Source organism: Anguilla rostrata, chromosome 17, assembly GCF_018555375.3.
Source record: "Anguilla rostrata isolate EN2019 chromosome 17, ASM1855537v3, whole genome shotgun sequence".
Classification (NCBI taxonomy): domain Eukaryota; kingdom Metazoa; phylum Chordata; class Actinopteri; order Anguilliformes; family Anguillidae; genus Anguilla; species Anguilla rostrata.
In genome coordinates, this window is record NC_057949.1 from 21,585,541 (window position 1) to 21,603,976 (window position 18,436).

Sequence of the window (18,436 nt, forward strand, 5' to 3'; positions counted from 1 at the left end):
CTGCTGTTTTTCCTCAGTGTTATTTGTCACATGAATGCGACGTGCTTCAAAATCATTTTTTAATGACTTTTAAAATTTGTTTTAGTTAGTTTTTAGTCAAAAGCAAAATATATGATGCCATACAACATTAAAGAGACAAACATTCACTGACAGTTTAGTTTTTAGAATGTTCTCATGTTGCAATGTTGCTCTCTACCAGCAGATGGTGCATTCTTCACATAATGAGCATCTACCATTGTACTTCAAGAGATGTGCTTGATTTTTGATTTTGTTTTGTGTTTCACACAGTAGTACATTGCTGTGTTTGCACATATAACCTGCATAAGGAATGCCTCAGCTGGATTTTCTGAAGTCTGACAAAACTGAATTTTTAATTCAATGGTATCCAGTTCGGCAGTCCTGACCTAACATTCTTGCTGTTTTTAATGAGTTAATAAATATGATGGTGTAAATATGTTTCTATGACTGTGGCCCAGCCATCCTAGCGCAATAATTAGTGACCTGCACTGTCTTAAAGCTTTATTGAGGTATGAGGTACTTTATTTGATGTTTGGAAAATAATTTCTATTGCAGGCTTTGTACTTTGTACTTAGTACTTTGATGTGCTTTAAAACCACGTATTTTCCACACTGCTCTGAGCTAAACCTTGTGAATATTGATGAGGCCGATTCTTAGGCATGCGTCATCGATCCGAGTATGAGTGATTTGGCCAATTCAAGGTCTCAACAGGGGCAACTGCGCTTTACGAGGCGTGTCGTGTTCTCTGCGCCTTCCATAACAGCCGTTGGCGATGTGACGGGACTCCCACGCTTTCGCGCATGGTGTGCTGCCAATTAACCTCGCTGAGCCTGTCCTGCAAATAAACCACTTCCGGCCAAATCGCGCTCCTTAACAGTACCGAACAGCTTCGCGTCGTGAGCAGTGCGTGCTTGCCATTTAAACTACACTTGCAGTAAATTTTGCATTTTTTCCCCAATGGATCGTTGATGCGCGAGCTCGGCATAAGGACGACGGTCGACGTACTGCATGTACGATTTTATTTGGCGTGAGGTAACATGTAGCCATACCATGAGAACATCTGAGGCGTCATCTTTTGACTCATGGCTTGCAAGACATATTTTGCACGTGCATACGGTCAAGAGAACAGTTTGTGTAGCTGTTTGTCTGAACTAAATGCACAAAGTGAACCATCTTTTTTTTTTTACTCATCAGAAATATGCCATGTTGTACTTAAATAGAATCAGTCGGAACATTATTACACTGCTATATTCTGATAATTTTAGTTATCAAAATTGGAGGAGGAAAGTGATAAATTATGCATTCTATGATACAATGTAAAAACAAGTGTTTTTATCATTTAGAAACCCACATAATGAACTAAATGGTGACCTGCTGGTGTGTGGGAGAACACAGCATAGTGGCTCAGAGCAGACAATAGAGTGGTTGGACTCCAACCTCTCTGATTATGTGCTACATTAAAACGTGTCAGGGGTGCCTGGCTATTACTACACGGTAATACGAGTTAATAACTCAGTTTGGCAAAGTTTTAAGACAATGAGCAGATACATCACTTTACAAACGAAATAAATTTAGGTACCAGTGGGCTGACATATGTTGACATATGAAGTGCACTACATGAGTGCCGAAAGTATGTGGACATCTGGCATGCAACATCTCATCCAAAATGATGGACACTGATATGAGGTTGGTCCACCCTTTGCTGCTGTAATAACCTTCACTCTTATGGGAAGGCTTTATACTAGATGTCAGGGATGTACAGGGATTTGCTTTCATTCAGCCAGAAGAGCATTAGTGAGGTTGGGCACTGACCAAGCGATTAGGCCTGGCTCGCAGTTGTCTTTCCAATTGATCCCAAAGGTGTTAGATGGGGTTGAAGTCAGGGCTCTGTGCAGGCCATTCAAATTATTCCACATCATTCTCCATCCATTCGACCCATTATCTATACCTGCTTATCCTGGGCAAGGTCCCAGGGGTTCTGGAGCCTATCCCAGCGTGCATTTGGCGAGAGGCAGGAATGCACCCTGGACAGGCCGCCAATCTGTCGCAGGGCGCACACACCATCATGCTGGACGAGTGTGCCAGTGGTAAGGACTGGGTGTAACAAAGGTCAGTTCGATTCCGTAGGAACTGCTTGTACCTGAGCAAGGTCATGCTGCTCATATATATCCCGCGTATATGGACAGAAGGCAGTTTAGTGCTCTGGTAGCTCTGCTAAGCCTGTAAGCCATATGTATGGGCAATTTAGTCTTCAATTAGCCTAACTGAAGGTCTTTGGACTGTGGGAGTTCACCGGGGGAAAGGGAAACAGGAAAGGGCCTTCCCTAAACTGCTAAGGAAGCACGTAATCATCTACAATGTTATTGCGGGCTGTAGCATTAATATTTGCCTTCACTGGAACTAAGGGGCCTAGCCCAAACAATTAAAAACAGCCCCAGACCATGGGGTGTCCAGTTACCCTTGGTCATATAGTGTATCTATGTATAAGTGGTCATGGAAGATTTTTTCCTCTTTTTTCTGTGTAATCTTAATGTTTTTCATGTTCCCATGTTTTTCTTTCTTGAATGTGTGGAATTGACACCCTGACATTCTTCTTTACCTAAAGAGGGTGACATTATGGGCTGCATTCTATCAAATTCTTCCATATAAATAAGCGCATGTGCTTTTTTTTTTACTTTCACAGACAGTTTTTAAAAAAAATTCAGCAATCACCAAAATGACTTCTTTAGCCCAGTCTATTCATCTGGCATCAGTGGACTCCATCTATTTCAGAGCTTGAATCACTACAGCTACTTCAGCTTCTACTTTGGTCTGACCCTTTTCCACTTGGAATCCAGGGGGTTGATATCGAACTGCCTTTGTGAGCACCGAAGACAAAGAAAACGAGGGATGTAGGGGAGATGAGAGAGTGAGCAATAGAGGGAGAGTGTGTGGGAAGAGCAGCCTACAAATGGATCTAAGTATTTGGGTGTGTGTGGGGGGGGGGGAGCTTGGGGGGGGGCATTAAAGACAACACAAGCTGCTCCAGACCAGGCAACAGGTGGCGTCGGGTTCATGCAGAGTGTCGTGGGTGTGTCTGTCGATGCCAACTCCCCCCTCCCCTCCCCATCCACTGAGTCACAGGGGGGATGTGGGGGGGGGCGGGGGGGGGAGGGAGGAATAACCAGTTTCAGTGATGGCTTCCCAGAAGGCCACCAGCAGTCAGGCAGGAACAAGTTCTTCCCCCAGAAAGAGAAAGGAGAGGGAGACAAACAGCAGACTTGGCACGTAGGCAGAGAGCGACATCTGCTCGCTCTGAAGCGCCAGAGAGCGAAAGCAGGCAGGAAAAAGCCGAAAGCCTTTATTACGCCGCCCTCTCCTCGCACCCGGGTTCGATCGCTGCGCCCTCACGCGGGGCCGAGCCGCGCCTCTCTGGATTTATCCTTCCACTCTTTTCCCCCCCTCCCCGTTCTTCCCCCGGTGTGGAACGCCCGATTACGTCCGTCGTCAGAGCTCGCGGCCGCGAGGTTCCGACCGGTTCCGCGGGGCGCGGACGGGCGCGTGCTCTTCTCCGAAATCACGTGACGCGGCGGTCGGCTGTTCCGCTCACGCCGCGGTGCGAGCCGGGCCCGGGGCGCGCGGACGCGAGCGGGAGGTCGGCGCTCGACTTGCTGCGCGACGGGGCGGACGACGGGCGTCTGACTGGCCGGCGGCGTTCGCTAGCGAACGATGAGATGCCGTCGTCCCGGCTGTCTGAAATCGTACCGTTACCCGGGTGACGCTATGTAGCGCAGCTCGTCAAACTCCGGTCCTGGGTGGTCGCCGTGGCTGCCGGTTTTGGGGGGGTGTTCTCGGCACAAGTGTTTAATTTAAGTCAGCGGCTCAGGAATCCACACACCTCAGCCTTAATTGGCAGCTGATTGAAAGGAAAACCACAAAAAAACCCAAAGACACAGCAGCCCCCCTGGGATACAGTTTGACACCCCTGCTATAGAGAATCGGCGTGGCCCAGATACAGAACCAGACCGCGGGGCCCACCCATGCATTAGAAGCAGTCTCCCTTGAAGGAAAAACAGTCTGGTAGCAATGAAAGATGTGATCCATGTGGGAACTAAATGGCTATTTGTAATTGGTTGTCATCCCCCGGGCCTTAATGTACCATGAGCAATAACGAAACCTGGCACATTCCTGAAACACTACGCTGGGTTTTTTTTTTGTTTGTTTTTTTTTTTTTGAGACAAGCAGAGATGCTATGTGAAAAATATATGAATGGCCCTGTACAAAGATTGTGCTTGGTATGTTATTGCCTTTGTTGTTGGATTTCTTGATTGTTGCCATGACAGTTTTTCAGGGCTAGAAGTCAGAGTCTGAGGCATCAGGGGGCAAAAGGGCATCACCGAGGGCCACGCGCCACCCACCGACGCACCTCCCTGCCCGCGCTGCCTGACGCTGAGGACACCGACGTCTTCCTTCTCGTGACTGCTTCCTTCCTTCTCGCGTGTGCAGCGGTGGTTCCCGCAATCGTATTGTCTCCTTTCTGATGTCGCTTTCGGCTTATTTGGAAGAACGGAAAGGTCTTTGTATGGCCCTCCCCCCCCCCCCGCCAAAAAAAAACAAAAACAATGAAGTTGCGGAATTGATCCAGTCAAATAAATGACATTTTATAAAAACAGTTTCGAAACCATGGAAACGACATACATCACAGGAACCATCTGCTCTCCCCCGCTGTACCTACCCCCCCCCGACTTTTCTTTTTCTCCCATTTCTCCTACTGCCACCCCCCTCTTCCTCCACTTTTTCCAAGTTATCCCCTCCCTTCCCCCCCCCCCAGACCGCGTGCGCTCTCGTCTCTGTTTCTCTCCATACGCTCAGCTTCCGCAGTTCTGACTGGCTGTGATTGTGTGTTATCCTCGACTTGTGTGTTTTCTTATTTGATTTTTCTGTCATCCCGCCAGAATCCCACCAGTCGTCACTGACAGCGTTTCCCCAGAAAGGAACCGGGAATATTAAAAAGAATTGCAAGTGTGTATTGCGCGTGCTTAAATGACATTACATCATTGGTATCCATAGAGAAAAGGGTAGCGCGTAGAAATCGATTCACTTTTTTTCAAACATTCAACAAGACAGAAAAGGGTCAAGCGGAATTGTTTGTAGTTTGCAACTGTGTAGCAACAAGTTTAAAATAAGATTTTTGCCCATGCAAAAAAAAAAAAAAAAAGAAAGAGTAGTAAACTATGAAATTTATATCTGCCTCTTAACCAACAGAACACTTATCAGGCTTGTGGGTGAAAGGCATATTTTTATTTGGCTGTAAGAGAAAAACGCCTTGACTGTATGTGGGGTTTACTTCAATACCCCCCCTCACCCCCCACAAAGTTATAGCTTTTCTCTATGTTTTTTAAAAAATGGAGCCAAAATCAGCAGAACAGAACATTTTCTCTTTCAACTTGAAAGTAATTTCATAAATGCTACTTTCAATAGCTGAGGATGAGTAAATGGGGGTCAGCCACACGAATGGTCACTGCTGTTTCTCTGAGCAAGCCCAACAGACCGATAACGCCCCTGTCTAGGAAGCATCACGGCTCGACGTGAAGCAGAACTCTGGACGTTTACCGTGGTTTTGCTAGCCTCACTTACAGCTCATCTAAAACTATATTCTCAGACCCATTCGGCGTTGAAAGCACAACTTTCTCAGTCTCCCTCTTGAACCAGCTATGGAACTTAACATGACATTGTAAGTTTATGTATCGCACTTCTTATAAGTAGGCTATCTGCGAACAGCTACTATTGGTTGTGACCCCATTGTCTTGACATTAGCTGTTCATTGTCTAAACCTATTTGTGTCCACTGAAGTTATACATAAACTGGATCTGCCAAATACCTACATGCAATATAACTATATATTACAAAAAATTATAGAAATTTTAAAAATTATATGAACTCAGGCACCTCACAGTAGGAGTTAAACTGGTGAGAAGGGACAGACTACAACAAACTTCTAAGAAATCTTTTTCTTAATAATGAGTAGAAAATAACTTCTAAAGGTAGATATTATAAAATAATTTACTATAATTACATTTTTTCATAGAAATAATCACTATAATTTACTGTAATTTGCGAAAATCATTCTCTGCTTTATACGTTGGTCAGAGAGCACTGAAGCTGGTTTAAAAAAATGAAAAATGAAAGAGCTAACAATTAGCTTGCATTAGTAGTCATGACGTCAAAGGAAGAGGTTCCCAAAATGAACATCTGCTACTTTCATGACAAGGAATAACCATATATATATATATATATATATATGTAGTATATGTTCACATGGCTTCACCATCTTTATCTATCTATCTATACAGTACTGCTGTGAAGAGACATGGACCGATCTGATTAATGGAGTGTCATCCACAGCTTGAAGCGTCCTTATTTTAGCATTCTGCGTGGAGCTTGCACACGGGTGAGAGGCGAGTGGGCGTCAGAGTTGTACAGGAGCGCGCTCGCGGCGTGCGGGCGCGGCGTCGCGGGCTGATGGCAAAGGGGACCGCGTCGCGCGCCATTACCGTCTGGGACGTGGGGTCGCGCGGACGAGACCGCGCCGGCGTGAGCCGGCTTTCAGCCCATGTCCCGCTTCGTAAGAGCCAATCACGGGCAACGTGGCCCGAAATGAAAGGCAGTCACGCCGGCGTTCGGGGAGTCGACGTGCCTTTCTACTACGTTTCTTGGTCAATGAGCAGCAATGCACAAAAAGATTGAGCGAGAGAGAGAGAGAGAGAGAGAGAACAGAACTGGGGAGACAGCGATGGAACAGTTAACTCTCATTCCTACATCCACCTCCCCCCCCCCTCCTGCCTCCTCTCAACTCTCCCTCTCTCCCTCCCCCCCCCCCCTCGCCCTCCCCCAATGTCCCCCTATGGTGCTTGACGTCACGTTTAGGCGGCAGCCAATGGCGTGTGCTGAGCCCGCCCACCCGCCTCCCCTTGTCTCCACCCCTGCCCTTGGCTACGTTTATCTCCCCTGACCAGCCCTGGCAGAACAGCAGAGCAGCAGAGAGTATGGTGCTACAGCACTGAAGCAGAGAACAGTCCAGCGCAACAGAGACAGCGTGTGAAAGAGAGAGAGAGAGTGAGAGAGAGAGAGGGAGAGAGGGAGAGAGGGAGGCAGAGAAAGAGACAGAGAGATGTGAGTGGATTCCTTCTCAGAACCTCCTGATTCACCACGCTGCCTCTCTCTGTCTTTTAGTGCTGATGTAGATTTCCTCTCTGTTTATTTTTTTTTGGAAGGGGAAAGGGGTGGAGGTTTCGCTCACTTTCGCTGCAGGCCAGATCCGCATTCCAGCGCTTTCGCCAGCCCCTTTTCTCGGGACACCCCCGAGGCCCCCTCTGTTTTAGGATGGGCTGCACCGCCGGCTCCCTGACCTGCCAGTCACAGCCGGGCGAGGGGACCGGGCCGCCGCAGGACCCCGCGCCCAAGGGGCCCGAGGCGCTGGCCTCCCTGGAGCGCCTGTCCCAGGCCACGGGGGGCATGGAGAAGTCCTGGTCCCGCTGCATCTTCCCCTTCGGGCTCATCTCCCTGGTGATCGGCGCGGCCGGGACCGGGGTGGCCTTCACCTTCAACAACCTGCCGCTGACCAAGGCGGTGTCGGTGGTGCTGCTGGGGGTGGGCCTGGCCCTGGTGCTGATGGCGGCCGCCTGCTGGACGGTCCACAGGGAGAAGAGGAGGAAACGGAAGGAGGGGGTCCCCCTGCCGGGTCCGGAGCAGTGTGCCGTCTGAGCCCCCATCCCCCCACCGCCACCCCGAGTTGTGGGGGCGTGCGTGTGGAGGCCGTGGGGAGGAGGGGGGGGTGAGGGGGTTCCTCAGCTGAAACATCACCGCTTCCTTTCGGGGGAGGCGCCCCTGTAAAGTTTTCAGCCGATGGACCACAAGGCACAAGGAGGGAGGGAGAGAAGGAAGGAAGGAGCGAAGGAGGCAGGCAGCCTGGAGGTCTGATGCCTAACCAGGGGACACGTGGACAGAACACACGGTCTGGAAGAAGCTTCCACCAGACCCGCGCACAGTCCGGTACCTTCAAACAGGTGTCTGGTGTCAAAAAGAGCCTCCAGGAACTGTGAAAACACACATAAAAACTCTCACTCCACGCTGTCAAGGAGACCATCATACACACACACACACACACACTTTGTGACGAGGCTGCCCGTGGTGTTATTTCTGCTGTCAGTCTTTGCATTCCTGCTGCTGACGTCCGACGGTGAATTTGGGGAAGGGGGCCAGCGACTGTAACCCAAAACCTGGACCAGACACCCGGACCTCCCTCCCAGCGCTTGCAACCCCCACCACCCTCATTGCCGGTGTGTCATGTTTACCACCCACCCCCCCCCCAGGTCTGCTTGGAGGAGGAGCTTAAGGCTTTAGAGGTGGGGGGTGTTTTTTGAGAGGGGCGGAAAATGAGCGGGAGAGTCGGGACACGCTGGAGATCCGGGTCTCCAAGCCTGGACTGGATCGGACCGCTGTCATCGCCACGGTGACTCGGACGCCAAGCATTCCACCGACACGAGCAGCCAGCGGGATGCCAGCACGGGTCTGCCGCGTGCGAGTGCGCGTGTGTGTGTGTGTGTGTGTGAGCGTGTGCACGCGCACACCCCTTCCCAGGCCAACCTGATATTCCAAGGAGCAGAGATTTCTTGGAGGGGAGGAGAGGAGAAGGAATTTTAATCCCCGGGGAGCGAGTTCGTGCCGGGATGCGAGGGAGAGGTGTTTTTCCGAGTGACGCGGGACTTTCAGCCCTGGCTCTACCCCCCCCCCCCCCATCCTGCCCTGGAGGGACGCTACTCTGCGACCCCGCAGCCTGAGCATCTGCACCCCGTCCCGGGAGCGACCGCACGCCCTCCACGCGCCCCTCTGACTTCGCCTGGCAGGCCCTCTTCCCTCTGCGGCCCGGGGGGGGGCTCGCGTTCTGCACCCCTCAGGGCGGAAGCGGCACTCACAGGGAGGACCCTGCTGGATTTTAGCGACCGTGAGGCGGACATTTGAGGACATCGACTCGTTCGCTACCCGCTGGAGCTGTGGGAGCGGGCTGTGGCTGTGTCGAGGGGTGGGGTGGGGGAGGGGGGGGGCGTGTTGTGGAAGTGCTAAGGTTTGTTATCCTGTCAGTTTTACCGTTTTATCGCTCATTCTCTGCTGCTGTGTGGGCTCTGCATCTCGGTCGGGGGGTTGGGTGAGAGCTGTGGGGAGGTACATCCAGCTCATCTTGGAGCGTTTGTGAGTGTGTGTGAGTGTATTTGTGTGTGTGTGTGTGTGCATGCGTGTGTGCGTATGTGTACGTGTGCGTATGTGTGTGTGTGTGTATGTAAGCGCTGATGAGCCTGTTTTACATGTGCCCCGTATGTGGAATCCCTTTCATTGACATGGCTCAGCAGTATAGCCTGTGTACAAGAATACTCAACAGCAAGCTAGTGGAAGGCAGTGGGTGAGGGAACCTTACTGTTGTAGTCAGACGGCTTTGGGGAAAAAATTATAGGTAACACCCCAGCAGTGTTCCGGAGCAAAGCGTCGACGGCACCAGACCTTCCTTTTCCAAAATGTCCAGCACCTGCTCTCTTCATTTAGTGAATCTTGTTTGAGGCAGTCGGCTGGCGAGATGCGTAATGTGATTAAAAACATATTCGGGCTCGGTTTTTGTGCCTAGCAACCGCAGACCCGAAAAACTACGAAGCAGAAAAGGAAAGGAATTGACGGGTGGCGTTAGATGGAAGATAAACTCACGTGGCCTTGCGCGAGAGGTGCCGGACTAACCTGTCTAATCGCGGGGGTATGGATTATTGGCCAGAGGGTCAGCTTTCAAAGCAGCCACTCAGGGGGGGAGCTCTGAGGACAGTGGCGATTTATCCACACTGACCACCTTCACACTTCGCACCCCGCCTTGCCTTCTCCCCTGCGCCACGGCCTCTGGGAGAGTGCCTGACTCACTGCACGCGCCTTTCTGTGCACGTACCTTTACACAGCCCGCTCCAGAGTTCGCAGGAGAGCGGGGGGGAGAACACGCATAATCGCACAGCTCTAGGTTTTAGTCCCCTCCTCTTCGCCCCCCCCCCTCCCCGACATAAGGAAGGTGCTCATTACCCTTTTAGCCAAAAGAACACCAACAACCGATGGGCAAGACGCAAGAAGTGACACGCTGACAGAATTCAGAACTCTGTGTCGATGTGCCTTGTTTATTTTTTGGGGTGTTTTAAAAAAAAAACTATCAAAACAGAGGCTGACACCCATTTGCCTACTACATACAGTAGGCAAACATATAATGCCACCACATACATGCTGTGTTTACAAAGTTTAATTTTGTGTATGTGTTTGTATGTGTATTTTACTGGATACACCCTGTCATCCAACACAGCTCTGACCTCCAGAGTTAACGATGGCTGGTCGGCATGACTCCGAGCATATAATTAGCCAGACAAATACAGCAAATTACTTTTTCTTATTTGATGGAGGGGGAAAATCCCTATTTGATTGGACAAAAATATATCTATGTAGCTAAATGCTTTTCAAATGCTGCCAAGGTTTGAAAATGCTTGGGGCATGGCTCTCAAAAAACACCAACCCTCGCTCTGCCCTCACAAAAGAATGCAGACGGAGGTCATGCACTGGATTGGCTTAAAGTAACACAAAACACCGCCTTGCCTAATTATTCCTGGAAGGAGAGAGAGGGTGAGGATGAGAGAAACAGAGAGAAAGAGAGACAGAGGGAGGGAGAGAGAAAGACCGAGAAACTGGGGAGGGTATTGTGTTTACTAATGATTTTTATAACAGCTGATCTTTTCATGAGGCATATTGAGTGCCCCTCCTCTTCAGTCCAATGCAACTGCAATTGAACGAATATTGTGTTGGTTTTTGTGAACAAAGGCCTGGTGTTTTGGGGGCGGGTGGGCTCACAGAACGAGGAGGAGAGGAGGTGCCAGTGTGTGGTTGTGTGGCGGTTTCGGGTTTTGGGGGTGAGGGGCAGATATTGGAAGAAAAAAAAAACCCACAAAAAACCCTGAATTCTCAACATTCTAGAAGGCTGATTATTGTGCATTGCCCCCGTTCAAAACAAGTAGTATAATAAGTAAGGGCCTATACAACACAGCGCCACAGGGCCACGGGTCTACACAGGTCCATGCTCACAGTGGCAACTGTTTTTCGGTTATCAGCACAGACATAGTTTCGCATCCATTTTCAAAAGGCTGCTTTTTCTGTCTGTTTTTTTTTTCCTTCTTCTTCTTCTTCTCTCTCTCTCTCTCTCTCTTTTGGTTTACTGTGGGTCCCTCCCTGTGCCTGCTGAATGAAATATTGCCAGAAGGGGGGAAATGGTCACTGGGCTGTTGAGATATACAGGATACGGGGAATTTTTAAATTTTATTTTTACGCTTTGCCTTTCAATCAGCCCCAAGCATGTTCGTTTGGATTCAGGAAAAAGAAACTAAAAGAATATATTAAAAAAGAATAAAAGTGGCTAGCATGAGTTATTTAGGGGTGCCGTATCTGTTCTGCGCCTGCCTCTTGTGTTTGTGAGGGTGGACAGGGAAACTGCCACCATCTCTACCCAGAGTATATTCATTCTGTCTGCATTGATAAAAATAGGAAGAGAGGGAGCGAAAGGGAGAGAGAGAGAGAGGGAACAAGAGAGTAAACACACGCACACACACGTACGTGCGCGCACACACTGTCCTACAGATTCATTGAGAGAAACAGACCAGAGAGAGACTGCTTGTGTGCCTGGAATGTATAATTTTCACAGCCACTGTGGACCACGGATGCGCACGCACGCACACACACACACACACACACACACACACACGCACACATACACACATAGCCACACAATCTCCTCAAGTCTAAGGAAAAATGGGAAAACTACCTCCTGGTGAAAGGTTGCAGTCCATTGATGGGGGAGGGGCACTCATTGCTTACATGGATACGATTTGTTTTTGCCTTTAGCCAGGTAATGAATGTGTGTGCGTTTTGTCTGTGATTTACTCTGCAGTGTATATAAAACTGTATTTATACATATTTATATGCATATTTGATCTATTTTAGAAAAAGCTGTATTAAACACACAAATGTTCTGTGAAAAAAACTGGTGTTTCGCATTTGTCATTGTTGTACACCATTGTACAGTAATTATGTGAAATGTCAGGTATACAAAAATATTGCAAATTTGAAATTCTACCTCATCGCACGTGCACAATAACAAATTCACAATGACGTCATCGTTGTGTCTCCCACACACTTTTTTTCACATAACAAAGAATCCCTCACAGCGTATGCCTCGGTCCCTATGGACCATGCTAAAAATACTACCAGCGTAATAGAGATGGGGAGATGGGGAGATGGGGGGGGGGAGCAATAGAGAGAATGACAAAGATGTGCAAGGGCATAGAAAAAAGAACTTGCGGCACGCAACAGAACAACTGCATATCATTTATTATTTCCCCATTTTTGCATTTCGTTTTTAAACGTAAATCTAATTCTGTAACATGTCTGCTTAGTTAATGTGTTTAATCTGCAGTCTTTAACTTTACAGTAAATCAAAATAGTTAAGAACCTGAACTGGTAAAGATTAATGCTGCAGGTTTTATATCCCAGGTGAGACACTGCTATTGTACCTTTTAGCAAGGTACTTAACCTGAAATGATTCAGTAAATATCCATGTGTTGAAATGATTGCATTAAAGAAAGAAAGCTATGTAAGGTACTCTAGATATGAGCATCTGTTATATGCTTAAAATGAGTGCATTCGAATCAGCTCGCGGATTCAGTCATTTTGTTTTTATTCCATCCTTTGGAATATGTCCTCTTAATACCAGTCACACACGAGTGCAACCAAAAGCGTCACTTCTGGCAGGAGAGTGTAATGAGAAAATACTTTTAAAATGAAACAGTGGAATCACAGACACTGTGAATGATAACAATTTGTACAAGCCCATTACGCAACCTGGTGGCCGAGCTGTATCCCCTTGCTCCTCTGTACGGCACATCACCATATTATTATTTGTTTCGACTGTCCGTTTACCAGCTAGTTAAAACCTCAGGCGCTGACCTACCCAACCACTATGATTATTTACTCAAATAGACTCCCCAGTACCTCGTGATTATAGGGGTTTCAGGGCTTGGCTTTTCCCACTTTTCCAATTTTCTGTTTTTTTTTTCTTCTGCAAAACGCAAAGCGAAATTATTTATGCCAGAATTTTGCCAGAGCATTTTTACCTACGGATATGGAAATAAGAACCAAAGGTACTGATCCTATATCGCTGTGTTTTCTGTCGTGAAGCGCCTGAGGGGTTGTGTGAACCCTTCGCCATAATGTATGATAGTCAACAGAATGGCCAGATACTGCCAAGGAGTAAGGAGACTGACCATCTGTACCAACCGGTCTCACTGGTTATTGTTGATTACCATAATCATTGCCCAGCGAAGTGCGCCAAGATAAAAACATGGAAAGGGGCCAATTATTTAGTTACTTTTTTCTTTACGCTGTTCCGTCTCTGTCTGTGATTAGCCTGCATGCTGAGCAAAAAAGCGCCGGGCAGCGTGACTTATCTGAAGGGCTCCGCGGGAGTCCGGTTCTCTGTAAGCACTGACAGCATCTCCGGGAATGGAAGGAACATAATAGCGATCCTGATAATGCTGCCTTTTCATTTTCCGCGTAACGCCTTTGAAAAACTTAAATAAGTAAATAATATAAGATCGATTAAAATGATTAAATGTGGCACATTTAGCGCGAAAATAACAGTTAAGACCTCTGCGGGCGTCTTAAATGAAAGAAACGAAAGAAAAACAACTGTTGAGTAGCCTAGTACAGAATTCCCTGTGCTCAAAAACCACTCCGGTTGTCAGTGTAGTAGCCTAATTTCTCAATCAGACCCTTTCATCTTACCTGTGGCAAACGCTGCCTTCTCCCATTTAAATTACATTTTATATCTCGGTTAACTACCCGTGCTGAAAACAAGTCCGTGAAAAGAAGACTCAGAATTGCACATAAATCTAATTTTCTGGGAGTAAACCCAATTACCGTGGCCCAGAAAGGGCGTAGCTGTGGATTGAACATTGGAGATCATTATTTAATTTTTTGCAAGAGAGATATTAAATGGGTCTTTCTAGTGAATTAAAAAAACCCAGATCTAAACCACGGCTATATATCCACAGTCTAAAAAGACCATTAAAATCTACATTACTTATTGTTGGTAAAACAAAAATAGAGAACTAAGCTCAGAGCCCAGTATATTATCTTTGATCTTAAGTTAACATTAGCCCCAACCATGGCCCTCAACTTCTCATTTATATTTAGATATGCACAGTAAAATGTCCAGTGTTATGATAATTCAACTCTAACAGATAGAGACAGAGTGGGACCAAATGTTATCTGCCAGAGTTCAGGTAACACTTTTAGAGTTGATTCAACAAGGGATATTTACTGTGTACTGCATCTCACATACTTTGAATTATTAGTCCATAAAAGCACTACAATGTAGGCCTAGTCTTGCGTAGCACTACATTGCAGTGCTGTTATGGACTAGTAATTTTAGCCTGTAACAACCTGCTAACAGGGCTACATGACATAACAAGCTAACGAACAAAAATAATCAATCGTCTACATTTACACACGTTAAAACATCTACAGTGACACTTGTTCTCTTCATAGCTAGATTGCATTTATTACGGCAACACATGAAAAGATGAATTGAATACGTTCGAACACATTTTAACTCCTCCCCTTCCTTCTCCAACAACGATGACCGCTACAATTAAAACTTCACTACTCCCTTCACGAACGGAGCTCGCATGGGCGCAACCAAGTTTCAGAATATAGGGGAAATGAAGACCCGCGTATTGTTGGTTTCTTCAGTAATGGGGTTAAAATGAGAAAACAGAGATCTTTTCTGATAATTCGTAACGGATGATATTTCTATTAATTTTAAATAATAACATAGAATGGAGTTACGACTATGGAAGGGGTTACCATCCCTGTTCCCCCCTAGAAATTACGCCTTTGCCCAGAAATCTGTGGTTACATGGCAACAAAATACAGTATATTTTTGTCTCAGTTCTTTCTTTGTACATGCGTTTGAGTTAAAAAAAATTTTTTTTTAAACGTTGCCTAGGCAAATTATCATGGCTGAGTGCAATTCGAAGCGTACCGCAGGAATATAAAGATGTTCGTGTAATTTGCCTGTACTGAACAGTTAATCAGAGCAAACAGATACAGCATAAAAGCAGATGTCCTGAATCACTCCACACATCCCGGTAAATTACTATTTGATTAAGTATCAATAGATATGAAGGGAAATGTGTTTGGTAGGCATAAGTAATTTAATCCCTTCATTTTAAATACTATGGCAATGGAGGAAGGCCTGGAAATGATTACATACAGTGATGTTTGTATTTATGCATGCATGTATGCATGCATGTAGTAGATTCTCTTTCATGTATTTTGCTTTGGTCTGACTTACTGCGTGTAAACACCATTCCACAGGTGTTTCTGGAATTGAACTTGTTTGGGTGTGTGTGTGTGTGTGTGTGTGTAATTCTGAATGTGTGAAGAACATTTCTTCATTTTCCTGAGTAGAACAGGTGTGTTTGGAGTATGTGTTGAGGCGAATGGTAGTCCGTGTGCATGTGTGATGTAGTGACAAACATTCTGCTGGTAGGGAGGGAGGATTAGCACGTAATCAGGGTTCACTTCGCATGTTTGACTGGGAACTGAGGAATAGCACTCCGTGCAGCTATGGTCTAAAATCAAGTAATGTAATATAAACACATTTGAATGCAATTTTTAAAACCCCTGCCTAATGCAGAGGATTTAGTTGTGTGCACACACATTTTCTTGTTCTCTGTTTCTACAAGCTGTCCTCTTTACAAAATTTGGCCACAGATTAAATTATAGCACAATTGCAATAAGCCTGTGGCTCATAAAGCATGTAAGTCAGTAGCACAAGTGACGGAATCAGGATAAATGGGTCTCTTAACGTCTCAAGCTGACTTCAGTAATCATCATACGTAAGCCATTGTTTTGCTCCCCAATCCAAATAGAATAGATGTTTTCTCCAATTTCCTTAGTTGTCATCTTCATTTTTCAATAGACTGAAACTTCATTGGCTAATTAAACAAAACCAGTCATGTTTTGCTTCAGTCATGCATCTTGCACTGTGAGGGGTAATTAACAAGCATCCTGTCTAAATGTCAAGTTCTCTGATTGCTAATTCTCAGAATTGTCCCATAATTCTTATTCTGATACAGCGCTTGATGATGAGGACACAGACAAATGGTGACAAACCTCTGATGAAGCAGCTCTGGGTGAAACAAACGCGCGGGGTGGGGGGGGGGGGGGTTTGGGGTTGAGGGTTTGGGGGGTGCATGTGCACAAAACCATAACAAAGATGGTTGGTCAAGCTTGAGCCTGATGTTCTTAATTTTTTTTTAACCCCGAACCTACATTTATATTTTCTTAAATAAATGAACAAGGTTGCGACGCAAATGTTTGAATTTACTTCCTTTCACTACAGAAATAGTGCATGTGGCAATATAGTTGATGATTGGCATCTGGAAACAAATTTGCATACGATCAAGGACTCGGGCCAATGCACATTAAACAAAGGGTTAACTCAACAACTTTCATTTCACTTTCCTGGAGCTATTTGAAACTGGCTGGATCTAACGTCAATGTTCGGATCAATTTTATTTTGAAAAATTATCACTGAATTCATGTATGAATTTTGTGTTAATATCTAAAAAAAAGTATGCTTCCATTTGCTTTAGAAAGGGTTTCAGCTCACTTCTGATACAGATGTGCAGCTGATAAACCCATCTGTAAACTCAACTCATTAGTGAGGCACACTTTCTCCTGCAGTCAGCAGTCTCCTGCTCCTCCCGGCAGCTCCTTCACACATGGCCGAACAAGCTGCCATTTTGCCTCTTCAGCCATCAATGTGGCACCCTGTCCTTCCAGATTGCCACCACATTGCTGAAAGCTCCCAAGTTTTTTAACAACGCAGCATATGGCCGCTACTTTCCCAGGAGACCAGCTGGGTGGGGAAAGGAGAAGCAACAGATTTGTTGTATGAACCAATTCCAAGTACCATCTGAAATGAATCTGAACACGTATTAATTTCCTGTTGAAAATTCGCAAAATGTGGTAACATAATTAAGATGAAAATAAGTGGGAATGGTGGGCGGTACAGTCGTGTGTTGTGTAGCGCTTTTGCCTCACAGGAAAGCAAGTCTGGGGCTCACATCCAAAGACATACTGGTTAGGTTAACTGGAGAGGCCAAATTGCCCCTAGATATCAGTGTGTGAGTGAACTGTGTGTGTGTCCTGCGATGGACTGGCGACCTGTCCAGAATGTACTCCGGCCTTTTGCCCAGAGCATGCTGGGATAGCACCCCCCCCCCCCACGCCCCACCCCACCCCCCACAACCAGGAATAAGCGAGTTAAATGGGGGATGGATGGATGGATAATTTAAAATGATCAGATATTATAACCCAGGGGTCTGCAATATTATCCAGAAAGGGCCGGGGTGGTTGCAGGCTTTTATTTCAACCAAGCAGTAACACACCCAATTCTCCAAATCAAGTTTCGTTGCAAAGAGTCTTTTGGTTGACTAGTAGAATCAGGTGTGTAACTGCTTGGTTGGAACAAAGGCCTGCACCCACACCGCCCCTCTCTGGATAAGACTGAGGATTGTTGTAACCTGAAGACTGTCGTGTTACATTACATACGCATATTGAAAGAATGTTGAAGGGGTAGTGGTCAATGATTAAACTAAGGTTGATACAATCAATATTTAATAGTGATTAACTGTTCAACCAACTAAATTGACTCCAGCAGTACTTCACACTTTTATATTGGTCTGCAGGCCACACATTAAATGTCCTTAACTAAGATTGATTCAATCAAACCACAATGAACTTTGCCCCTCTTCAGTCACAAATTCAAGCTATTTCTGTTACTAAGTTAACATTAATATTTTACATACACAAAAATCGAATTATTCGATTACAGATTGCAAATCTGGTGTAAATTAACACTTACCTAGTTCAAGACAAGGCATATTGAATTTGCATAAGAATAAGGTTCATGTCTCTTTAAATACCGTGGATTTAAAGTACCGTCTCGTAGTTCACTACAAATCCCAAATCGTAACACCTTCTAATGGATGTTAGATGTTTCCGCTCTCCACGACCAATACTGTTGCAGAAATTTGGAAGCGCGTAATTCGAAATCGCATTATTTTATCCAATCGGTTGTTTCTCTTTTCATTACTGCGACCAGAAGCCAATCAGACAGTGACATTTATTTCTAGACGAATCAGACTGCCTTTCCTAGCTTGTTGGGCGTGCGGCTGCGTCGACCAATAGAGAGTTGAAGTTGATATTTAAACGGAGCGCGCGGGCGGTGCTTAGCCAAATTAGGGGA

The 18,436-nt window shown here is 46.2% G+C and overlaps 1 protein-coding gene across 1 annotated transcript; it reads left to right on the plus strand.

The window, feature by feature from the left end:
* The first annotated feature begins 7,008 nt into the window (after window positions 1-7,008).
* On the plus strand, window positions 7,009-12,100 carry LOC135243508 (transmembrane protein 100). The gene has a single exon (XM_064315391.1). It carries the CDS (start codon window positions 7,381-7,383, stop codon window positions 7,759-7,761), a length of 381 nt encoding a protein of 126 aa, XP_064171461.1. The 5' UTR covers window positions 7,009-7,380; the 3' UTR covers window positions 7,762-12,100.
* Window positions 12,101-18,436: the final 6,336 nt, after the last annotated feature.